Source organism: Rhinatrema bivittatum, chromosome 3, assembly GCF_901001135.1.
Source record: "Rhinatrema bivittatum chromosome 3, aRhiBiv1.1, whole genome shotgun sequence".
NCBI classification, from domain to species: domain Eukaryota; kingdom Metazoa; phylum Chordata; class Amphibia; order Gymnophiona; family Rhinatrematidae; genus Rhinatrema; species Rhinatrema bivittatum.
Window position 1 is genome coordinate 382395952 of NC_042617.1, and position 12380 is coordinate 382408331.

A 12380-nucleotide genomic window follows, 5' to 3' on the forward strand; every position below is an offset into this window, starting at 1 on the left:
GTCTATGGAGACCCTCAGGGTTTTTGACTACTTTCAGGAGGGGGGGACGGGACTTATTTGGGGATATTGACCCCTTTAAGCAATAATGGCCCCAGAGTGCTGGGGCCACCATTGCACATTGTATGAGGGGCATTTACTGCTGCAATATTTTACCACGAGGAAAAATACCATGGCTTAGTGAATGAGCCCCTGCGTTTGTACTAGAGGCAATGGAGGGTAAAGTGATTTACCCAAAGTGACAAGGAGCAGCATCGGGATTTGAACCCTGGCTTCCATGGTTTGCATCCTACTTCTCTAACCACTAGGCTACTCCTATCAAAAGGACTTGCTAATCGAAGTATGCCTTGGGATGTTGATGTAGTAGTGGGTTATGCATATCTTGGTGGCACCTCCCTCAAAGGTGTGGTGGTGGTATGGGAGGAGAGGGGTTATACGCAGGGAGGGATGGCCCAGTTCAAGCTCTGAGGATAAGATTGCCTTGTTAGATCATCTAATGAAGTTGTAGCCATATCTTTGTCCAATTCTTGATGTGGCATGATGAATATGCATGCCTTCTTATGAAGAGGGGGTCAAGGTGGTCACAGCTTCCCTCAAAACAGTACCCTTAGTATTCAGTGTACTAAACAATGTCTATTTCATTTATGTAACTAATGCCATACCTTACCACAGAAAGCATTCAAAACTATTATTACTTGAGCTATTAAGGTATCCATCTATACCTAAAATCTAAATTATACAACAAAAATGTACACATCTTAAGATACAAAGCAAAACATTACATCCCAAAAGAGAAGTGCATGCTCAGTATTTGTATGTTCAGGAATAATAATGTTCTGATACCTTTTGATATCTTTGCAAGAGTACATAAAATATGTTCCATTATTAAACAGGGGCAGAAGCAGCATGTACAATGTACACCGAACACAGAATAGTTTCAAAACCCAGAGCTAGGTCAGGGCAATAGCAAGCACAAGATGCACTTGGGATAAGTATTGCATGATAAAAATAATTTGAGTTTTGCCAATACAATGAATAGTTTTACTGCAAAAAAAAAATAAAAAATAAATTGAGTCAAGACTGATGATTATATTGGAGAACTGGTGTGTTAGCCATTTAGTGCTAATGAAATGGGTCTTATGTATGATGGTTTACCTATAATTTCTCTCAGCATTAGATTCATATGCTCAATTTCAGATAAAGAGGGAAGAGGAAAGGTGGATCTTTGTAGTACACTTATTAAATAACAAACATGTAGATGCAAGACAGATGTAAATTTGTATTCCAGGCTCACACAAACAGGGCATTCTGGAATAAGAACATTTGGAAAACCAATGTATTCAGCATACCCTGTGCATATCAACGATGTAATATAGAATTCTTCCAATTTAGGCTTGTTTTTAAAATTTATATTATATTAGAAAGCATATTTAGATGCAAAAAAATGCAGTTACCTCTTTCAGAATCCTTTCATTAAAGAACTGCTGCAGCTTTTCGTTACAGTAGTTAATGCAAAACTGTTCAAAACTGTTGTGTTCAAAGTATTCTGAAAAGAGATTGCGAAAATGACTTTAATGGCAATCGAAATCAGGTCAAGCAGAACTCGGATAGCTACAGAATTTCATGAAGCTAGTAAAGTAACAAAAAAATGGCCTGGAACAAACAAAATGTTTATCTTCTAGCACGAATGTTTTTCCTACAAATCGTTAATGTATTCTGAATAGACTGAATTATGTAAAGGTCAAGGTTATTCAACCTGTTTCAATGGTTTAAAAACTAACATTTTACAACACATTAAGTTCGTACAATTACAACCTGTAAACCTGATATTTTTACAACACATATTCTGAGGTCTATCTGTAGGTTTTCTCAGAAAATATACAATAGGAATATGCAAGGTATTGAACATTGAGTGGGGCAATACTCTGATAAGGATACAACGGTATAATGGCAAGACAAAAAAATACTTTTCAAGCCCTTATCCAGAGGGGTATCTTGCTGATATCATAATTAGGCATTTACCCTCGGCCCATAAGACCCACAGAAAAAAGCAGGTTTGCTCATTTTTTAAGCTACTGGTACTTTGGATCAACTGAGGAGATGAGAGGAAAACACCTTTGAAAGCTATAAACAGAGGCTGTTTGGTAAACCTGATATCTTCAAATCTTCTGAAGGTGTGGAAAGCCCTTCCAGGAGTTGGCCTGAGTCATTTGTTTCCTCTGTGCTATTCTCAACCAGATTTTACTACAGTTTACTGGGAGAGGTGTAACCACAAACATAGGTGTTAAGAATATTGAATATATATATTTTTGTGATTAATACTTCCATACTAACAATTTTTAAATATAATACTGTACAGAATGATCCACGCTGCTGTTTTAAGATACGGTTCTGAAAGTTGTCACATTCCATTTTTCAGATAAATGGCTTATTCTATTTGGCTTTCTGAAGAAATTTGGGAGAAATTCTAAACAAAAATGTAAAAAAGCCACTTAAAGGAAAACTGGTTAAGGCCCTGATTTAGTAAAGCTTTTTTCTCATACTTTGCCTATGGGGAAAAAAAGCTTAGGGCCAGATTTTCAAAGGGTTATGTGCATAACCCCGGAGGATTTACGCGCGTAACCGGTCATACGCGCGCCAGGCCTATTTTCAAAAGGCCCGGTGATGCGCGTACACAAGCCCTGGGACGCGTGTAAGTTCCGGGGCTTGCAAAAAGGGGCGGTCTGGGAGTGGGGCGGGTAGGGGGCGTGGCTAGAGGCCTCTGCACAGCTGCTGTGCCGGCACGCACAACTTACTTCAGCCTAGTTTTGTAACAAAAAAAAGAAAACGAAAAAGGTAGGAGGGAAAGGGCGGGGGGGGGGAGGGGAAGAGAAGGTGGGGTGGGGGGGTAGGGAACAGGGGAAGGCAGCGCGGCTCGGCGTGCGCAAGGTGCGCACCGACCCCTGATTTTATAACATGCACACGCCTGCGCGCTGTTATAAAATCGGGCGTACATGTGTGCGCGCCGGGTAGCGCACACCTTTTAAAATCTACCCCTATGTAAATAAGAACCAAAAGGTATTTCCATGAAGACCAGGCTTAATTTGTTGGGGAACAGCCTGGAACGCAGTTCTTTTCAGGCTTAAGAGGTAGAATAGCCAGGGTGTTCTGGTCCAGTCCCTCCCCGTCAAGCAGTCTGCAGAGGAGAGGAGAGAAGAGAGGGTGAGCTTGAAGCAAACAGAGCAAAGAACAGCCACTCTACTCCCTAATCCAGTCACTTCCTTTCTGTTCCTCCTCCCCTCCTTTAACAGGGAACAAGAGGAGGAGGAGTGATAATGGAACAGATGCAGCATGTAGGGAGATCCCCAAAAATATGCACTCTTTTTGAGTTTGGTATCCAAACCCTGGGGTTATCGTGGTTGCCTTTTTTGGAAAATTTTTAAATGTTTTGTGCATGTGGTAATAACAGATGCCCACTGGATGGCATTTTAATGGTGTGAGCACTGTAGGTTATTATGTTAATAGGGTGTGAGGGTAATATTGTGTGTTCCCTTAAACTGTGGGTTTCACTTATTGGTTGGCCAAATGTAGGAGGTGGTATACAACTGGAAACTTTTGGCAGGTTTTTACCCTTTGGTTCCTACCCTTTCCAGAGCAAGATGGGTAAGAGGGACTTACTGGAGTAGGCAGCCTGTGGGCTGGTGGATCAAAGGACCCTTCCAGTGGGAGTGGGACCCTGTAGGAGCTGTTCCCCTCAAGAGGACAGGCCTTAGGACATGAAGGAGGAGATGTTTATTCCTCCTCCTGAGGAACTAATCAAGGGGGTCATTTATCAAAATGCGCTAAGGTTTTTTCGCATGCGTTAAGGGCTTAGCGCATGCGAAAAGCCCTGGTATCGCATGCGAAAACGTGTTTAATGCATGCGATAGCACCATATCGTATGGTGCGATGCAAATATGGAAAATAGGAGGAGTTAGGGGCGGGGAGTGGGGTAGATTTGCCTGGCTGCGAAGAGGTATCGCACAGACTTAACGCCGATTTTAACACCACCTTTTTGAATTGCATTAGGCTGTGCGATAGCAAGCGGTAAGGTTTTATCGCCTTACGCGATGTCTCCCACAAGGCCTATTTAGATGAATTGAAGCTCCCAGAGCATCCAACTAGCCTTCAGGGACGAGAGAGTAAGTGAGAGAGAGAGCGAGAGAGCGACTGGCCATGTCATCTCCCTAGATAGGTATTTGTATCCCTATAGTAGGCCCACCTAGTAACTCGACATGAGGGTTAGGTATCAGTGTAGGGGGTTAGGGGGCCCCTTTGACATTCAATGTTAGATGTACGAACAGAACAGTGGTCTCTTGTGAACATTTGATGACCCTCGGAGTGAGGAAACTCACTTCATGATGAGATTTGGGCAATGTTCTCTCCACCTAGCTTGATGGACTCTCTACCTGGGTAACAACAAGCTAGGTGGAGAGAACATTGTACAAATCTCATCTTGGAGTGAGTTTCCTCACTCCGAGGATCATGAAATGTTCACAAGAGACCACTGTTCTGTTCGTACATCTAACATTGAATCACCTCGAGTTACTAGGTGGGCCTACCATAGGGATACAAATACCTATCTAGGGAAATGACATTATGGCCAGCCAGCCTCTCTCTCTCCGCATAGGTAATTAGTGCAAATTGCGATAACATGAATATTTGCATAAACCACGCCCCTTTGGATATCGCATGCAATACTTACCGCATTTTGATAAATCCAGGCCCAAGAGATGGAATGGACTAGGAGGTAAAATGAAGAAAAGGCCAACCATTCTTCAAAGGGAAAGTGCCAGGGAACTGGAGAGTATTCCTTGAGTGCAGTAGTCTGAGGACCCTGCACTGGGAGGATGGTGGTGTGGAGTCTAGAGGGAAGGTCAATGACCAGAGGATGAGTGAGTAAATCATATTAATGGGAAGTTGCATTTGGTCCCCTTTGGATGTGAATTTTTGGTTCAAGTCCTACTGTTACTCCTTGTGACCTTGGGCAAGTCACTTTATTGCCTCAGGTACAAACTTGGGCCTGGATTTTCCTACGGCGCAGAGCTCTTTGAATCACGCGGTAACGGGGGGGTGGGGGGACGAAGCGGGAGGCGGGCCTGCGAAAGCCGGCAGCGATCGCACCACCACGGTGTTATCGCTGCCAGCTTTCACACCCAATAGCGTCATCGTAAAAGGTGGTGCTATTGGGCACGCTACTGGCAGCGATAAGGGTTCTTACCTTTTCGCAGCCAGCGATGTTTCCGCCGCGTCTGCCCCGGTGCTGCCCAGACGCCACCCCGATTTAGCTATCGCACGCGAAAAGGGACTGCAAAAGTCCCTTTTCGCTTGCGATAGGGTTAGAAAATGACCCCTTTAGATTGTAAGCCCTTTGGGGATAGGGAAATACCTACAGTACCTGAATGCAATCTGTTTTGAAATCCTGAAAAAAGTGTGAAAAGCAGAATATAAAATCTAAATAAATAAAAAATAAATAAAATATGGATATGCTAAAAGGAGAACCACACTGGATTTAGATCCAATTTAAGAGAAATTTAAGAGTTCAGACTAATTTTTAGGATTTGTCCAATGAAAATTAATCTGTCAGAAATGAGAGATGGAGGTAGAGAAATATAAGTATGTTCTGAATGTCATTTCTTATGTAATAATTCTGACTGTGGAAGCCCATGAAATTCTGATATAGTCATTGATTTAAAGTGAAACCTGCTTCACATCCATGTAAATAGTTGCTGCCTGGTTCATCCAGAAAATAAAGTTAACTGTTTGGACATTTGAAAAATGGTTCCCTTTTATCCTTACTGAACTAGTACTGAGATGAGGCATGGGATCAGAGTTCATGGGAGTTGAAGGGAGTCCCCTCTATCTAGTCAGATAAGAAAGAGGTTATTGGATACTCAGGCTGTCATTATACAGGTACACTTCACCATCTGCATGATCAATCTAAGAACCCACCAAACAAATTTGGAAGGGATGACCTTTAATCAATAGGGAAAACCCTTCCATCATTTTATGTAATCCCACCAGAGTTTACATGCAGATAAAAAAAAGACACAAAAAGAACATAAGAACATAACAACTGCCATACTGAGTCAGACCAAGGGTCCATCAAGCCCAGTATCCTGTTTCCAACAGTGGCCAATCCAAGTCACAAGTACCTGGCAAGTACCCAAACATTAAATAAATCTCAAGCTACTACTGCTTATTAATTAATTACCAGTTTATGGATTTTTCCTCAAGGAACTTATCCAAATCTTTTTTAAACCCAGTTAAACTAACTGCTGTAACCACATCCTCTGGCAATGAATTTCAGAACTTAACTATGAGCTGAGTGAAAATGAATTTTCTTCGATTAGTTTTAAATGAGCTACTTGCTAACTTCATGGAGTGCCCCCTAGTCCTATTATTTGAGAGAGTGAAAAACCAATTTACATTAACTTGCTCAAGTCCTTTCATGATTTTGTAGACTTCTATCATATACCCCTTCAGTCATCTCTTCTCCAAACTGAACAGCCCTAACCTTCCTTAGCCTTACCTCATAGGCAGCTGTTCCATGCCACTTATTTTGGCCACTTCTCTGCAATTTCTCCAGTGCAGCTATAGCTTTTGAAATGCAGTGACCAGAATTGCACACAGTATTCAAGATGTGGTCTCAGCATGGAGGCATTATGACATCCATCATTTTATTTGCCATTCCCTTCATAATAATTAATAACATTCCGTTTGCTTTCTTGATCGCCACAGCACACTGAACTGACAATTTCAATGTATTATCCACTATGACACCTAGTTCTCTTTCTTGGGTAGTAATTCCTAAGATAGAACCTAGCATTGTGTAACTACAGCAAAGGTTATTTTTCCCTACATGCATCAATTTGCACTTGTCTACATTAAATTTCTTCTGCCATTTGGAAGCCCAATCTTCCAGTCGCACAAGGTCCTCCTGCAATTCATCACAATCCACAAAAGGACATCGCCTCCTATCACATGACTTTTTAGTTTTCTTAGAAGTCTATCATATTGGGCTTTATCGAGCGCCTTCTGAAAATCCAAATACACCATTTCTACTGGTTCACCTTTGTCCACATGTTTATTCACCCTTTCAAAAAAAATGTAAGAGATTTGTGAGGCAAGACTTCCCTTGGGGAAATCCATGCTGGCTGTGTCCCATTAAACCATGTCTATCTAAATGTTTTGTAATTTTATACTTTATAACAGTTTCCACAAATTTTCCTGGCACTGAAGTCAGGCTCACTGGTCTATAATTTCCTGAATCACCCCTGGAGCCCTTTTTAAATATTGGGGTTACATTGGCCATCTTCCAATCTTCAGGTACAATGGATGATTTAAATGATAGGTTACAAATTAATTGAAATAGGTCTGAAATTTCATTTTTTAGTTTTTTCAGAACCCTGGGGTGTATACCATCCAGTCAAGGTGATTTATTACTCTTCAGTTTGTCAATCTGGTCTACCACATCTTCCAGGTTCACCGTGATTTGGTTTGGTTCATCTGAATCATCACCCTTGAAAACTGTCTCCGGAACGGGTATCTCCCCAACATCTTCTTCAGTAAACACCAAAGCAAAGAAATAATTTAATTTTTCTACAATGGCCTTAACTTCCCTAAGTGCCCCTTTAACCCCTCGATCAACTAACGGTCCAACCAACTCTCTCGTAGGCTTTCTGCTTTGAATATATTTTTAAAAGTATTTATTGTGAGTTTTTGCCTCTGTGGCCAATTTCTTTTCAAATTCTCTTAGCCTGTCTTATCAATGTCTTACATTTAACTTGCCAATGCTTATGCTTAATCCTATTGTCTTCTGATGGATCCTTTTTCCAATTTTTGAATGAAGATCTTTTGGATAAAATAGCCTCTTTCACCTCACTTTTTAGCCATACTGGCAATCATATGAACTTCCTTCCACCTTTTTTAATGTGAGGAATACATATGGACTGTGCTTCTAGGCTGTCCACGCCTGAGTTGAATTAGCAAAAGTCTGAAGCTTATGTACAACAGTGCCAGTCATCAAGGCTTTAACTCTGGCATCGGTAAGCACACAGCTTACAAGTTTAAAACTTGTGCTAATTCAACCCCTTTTTGTGTCTGCTATCCAGGGCTTAATTTCTGGAACAACCCAGAATGGTGTTCTTCCACCTTTTTTTCCAAGGACACAAGGAGACAGATTAGAGTCATCAGTGAATCAGTTCTGGTTCCCCCAGAGCAGAGCTGTTGGTGTACATCAGTTCCAGCTTCCTGAAGAAATGGAGCAGATCTGGTAGTGGCAGGATCATTTTTGGCCCCCTGGTCCCATAGAAAGCAAATCAGAGAGTGCTGGAGCTGCTTACTCAGAGACAAGAGCCTCCATATATGGCCTTGATTTTTCTGCACTTTCCTGGCACAATTGGAGTCGAGGAGAAGCCTGGTGGTTAAGAGCAGCTGGCTACAACCCAGGGAAACCACGGTTTAAATCCTGCTGTCGCTCCTTGTGAACTTGGCAAGCCACTTTACCCTCTGTTGCCTCAGGTACAAAATTAGATTGTAAGCCCTGTGGGATAGGGAAGTAGGGAAGTACCCGAATATAATTCACTTTGATGTACACTTTGAAGTGCCAAAAAGCAGAATATAAAAATCTAAATAAAATAAATAAATTGATAGGAGATGTAAGAGGGCGAAGAGACAGAAGATGAATGTCTGTCTTCCTCACTGCTTCTGCTGCTACTCTTTGTGTTCTCATGTGTGTGTGTGTTAGTAGAGAGTTCACACATAGCCCTCGCTCCTCTTTCTCACATAGGTCACACATCTGGCCTCAGCCCTACTCCCTCAGCTCCATGTCTCATGATTTAGGGCATTCATACCTGTTTTGATGCAAGCTTTTGCTTTTTAATATGATGCAACTAAGGTTCCTTGTATAATTGTATTAATTTTTTAAATTTTTTTTCACGTTTCAGCATTCTTTAATACAAATGTATATAATTAAACATTTTATTCAAAATAATGCAAATGAAACCTGGTATTATTCTGTATTTTGCTTCTGTTTTTCTTATACATGTAATTTTTCTTTTCTGCTTTTAACCTTGGACAAACATGCTCTCTATGATTCATATACTCAGATATACAAATAAATAATAAACACATTAAAAATATAATTTTACCTATATTTTAGCTAAAACGAGAGCGATATCTGGAACTCCCACTATTACACAGTTATGACATCCGCCATCACATTTTCCTATGTTATAGTAATTCTCCTAGATGGATGTTAAGCATGGTCCTGGAAATTATGAGGGTAATTTTAAAAGAGATTTCTGAGGGTAAAGTGGTGCTTTACCCACAGAAAGGGCTCTTTAGAAAATTATGCAACCAGTACACACTTAAAATTATATGCATGGAGAAATGTATTACAGGGGTGGAGTCTGGGCAGGGTTATGAACTGCATGGATATTTTTTTTTTTTAAGTATGCACATAAATTTTGTTGGCAGAACTACACATACCAAAGGGCATGTATAACACAGTGCATGTGTAGTTTTCCTGCCATAATTTTCTTGCATAAGTTCATTTTGAAAACTGGAACTGGGCATACAGCAGCCTGCATATTTATGCAGCCCATTATAAAATTACCCCCTATCTCTCTGCACATCCTGCTACAATACAAGTGAATCTGCCATAAGTGCTATTTTATAGGCCATAGCCAAAATTGGGCAATTTTCATAAAATAGTGAAATGAACTTTTTGTAGTAATGCTACAAAATTTGCTTTAAAGGAGAACCCCTTCCACTTTCTATGGACCTAGGTAGCACTTTCAGTGTTCAGCTAGTTGCATTAATTAAAGGATTCCTGCTGACTGCACAAAGAACCTGGGCCTAGTGCTGTGGCTAGCGAACAATCATAGTTCTCATGGTCCAATACCTTCACCTTGTATCTGTCTCTTTCTTTCTTTCTATGATTAAGAAGTGGTTATCAAATAAAATATTGTTTTTGAATACTACAAAGACCCAAGTTTTGATTTTAGAAAGAGCATCTACTAGTGATAAACCCATCATTCATGTCTGAGTGCTATGTGTTACCAATTCTATCACAAATCAAGTGTCTAGGAGTTATTCTGGACTCTAGACTTGCAATGTGCCCCCAAGTAAAAGCTGTGGTTAAAGCCAATTTTTTCTCTGTTTTCAAGACATTTATTTATTTATTTTTTAATCTTGAGTAATTGCAACTCTTCTTGCCTTGGGATGCCGCTATCCATCCTGCAAGCAATGTATTCTGTCTGCATATTGCAGCTTGTATTCTGTCAGATACCAGGAATAAACAACGTATTACCCCAGACTTATCTGATTTACACTGCTCCCAATTGTTGCATGAATTAAATATAAAGCAGCTTTTATTATTTTTAAGATTTTGGAAAATATCAACTCTCCATGGGTAAGTGCCCTGCTGAAAATCTATGTTCCCCAGCATCTTTTGCATTTTTCTTAATCTCGGCTTTTGGTTTTTTTCCTCCATTAAAGCAGCAGGTTTAGACAAACCTCAAAAAAGATTTTTTTTTTTTTTTTTTTATTGTTGATCAATCTATTGGAACACGTTTTCCTAAACATCTGTGTGTTTATTAAGACCTTTACAAAAAACTTCTGAAAATTTTTACAATTATCTTTTACTGTTTATATTGGTTATGACCCAGTGTTATCTGGATCTGGGTGTTTTTGTCCCGTTTTTGTTAATAAGGTTTTATGGTTTATTTTGTTTTATGATGGTGTTTTATTCTATATTCTTATGTATATACACATGTAACCCCACCTTGTTATTTGTATTTTCTACCTATTTGTTATTATGTAAACCGATATGATGTGTATTTTGATGTCGGTATAGAAAAGCTGTTAAATAAATAAATAAAATAAATAAATGTAACAGCTTTGAACTATCTCTAAGAGCTATAAAGAATTTTTAAATAAATAAATACACACATTTCTGTCAGGCTGTAGGATATCCAAAAAGTTGAGTGTTTCTTAAAAATTAGTATTTATATCAAACTTGCCTGGTAAACAATAGATCAATTATGCAAACACAAATATACACACAACTTACCAAAACCAGCAATATCTAGAACTCCAATGAAGAAGGACGAGCTCTCAAAAGGAAAGCACAGATTTACCCGGTTCACCACATGATCAAATAGGCGACTGTACACAGCTTTAGCCAACGCATCTCGGGCACTGTTTGCCTGTTCCACTTTCAGAGGTACTCTAAAGCACAAACACACAAAGCACGACATTTGGTAAAGATTCATATCTTATGCTCCATTAGGAAAATACCAATTGGGAACAATAATGAACTTTAGATATTTTGACCCACTATTTAAAACCACCTTTACATCAAATTAGGCAGAATAACCTCTGGGCTGAATTACATATTACCTGTTTTTCAGCACCACTGTGTGTATATATGTACTCACACACACACACATATATATATATACACACATACATACATATATATATATATGTGTGTGTACACATGTGTGTGTGTGTGTGTGTACACAAGCACACAGTATATATTAACTCATGGTTCACAACTGCTGCAAAACAATGAAATTTGCAGCAAGCTAGAGGGCAAAAACAACCTAAGCAAGAGGAATTTCTGTTGCTGTTTTTACCAAAGGCAGTCCCTACAGCAGAAAGGATCATAACTAATTTCAAATTAGAGAGGATCTCCGTATCGCAAGAATTAAAATTGCCTGAAACTGTGTCACCAGTAATTACCAAAGCTTATTATCTTCCATACACCGGAGTTAATCCAGAAGATTCTGTGCCACCATTGGATATTTCAGTGTTGTTGGAGTCCTCACAAGAATTAGTTATTTCAAGAAGGCGACCGTTGTTGGTCTCTTTCGCCTTTCTCATGGACAAAAATAACATTCTTAGGTATTTCTTTAGAAATAGGCATGTCCTATTTCATGGTCATAAAGTCTGGTGTTATCCAGATTTAATAAAAGCCACTCAAGCTAGAAGGAAAATATTTCTTTCAATGAAAGCTGAAGCCCTGCAAAAGGGTGCTTTATTTCAGTTGCGCTTCCCCTGTAAATGTTGTTAAAAATTTCAACAACAAAATTATGTCTTCTATGAGTCGTCTCAACTGAGGGTATTTTTGGATTCTCACATCTAAGTTGTTCCAATGTTGGTTTGGCACTATGTAATATGGAAGTGGGATCTGTTCAGAAGGTCATATTTTCAAATATTGATGGAAAAATTTGATTTTGAATTTAAATAACGCTCCATTTCTTGAGTTCCCCCCCTTTATTTTCTTCTATTGTATACAATATGCAATTTTATTAATTTCACAAAGATATTACAAATCTAAAATGTAAATTATTTTC

The 12380-nt window shown here is 39.5% G+C and overlaps 1 protein-coding gene across 7 annotated transcripts in view; it reads right to left on the reverse strand.

Moving 5' to 3' along the window:
• Positions 1–12380, reverse strand: part of MYO6 (myosin VI) — a 527529-nt gene that overhangs the window by 274735 nt on the left and 240414 nt on the right. For all 7 annotated transcript variants that reach the window (XM_029595584.1, XM_029595582.1, XM_029595583.1 and 4 more), the window contains exons 13-14: positions 11093–11250; positions 1452–1543 (exon numbers count right to left, since the gene is read on the reverse strand). In XM_029595584.1, coding sequence (XP_029451444.1) covers positions 1452–1543; positions 11093–11250 — 250 coding nt within the window. The remainder of the gene's footprint in view (positions 1–1451; positions 1544–11092; positions 11251–12380) is intronic.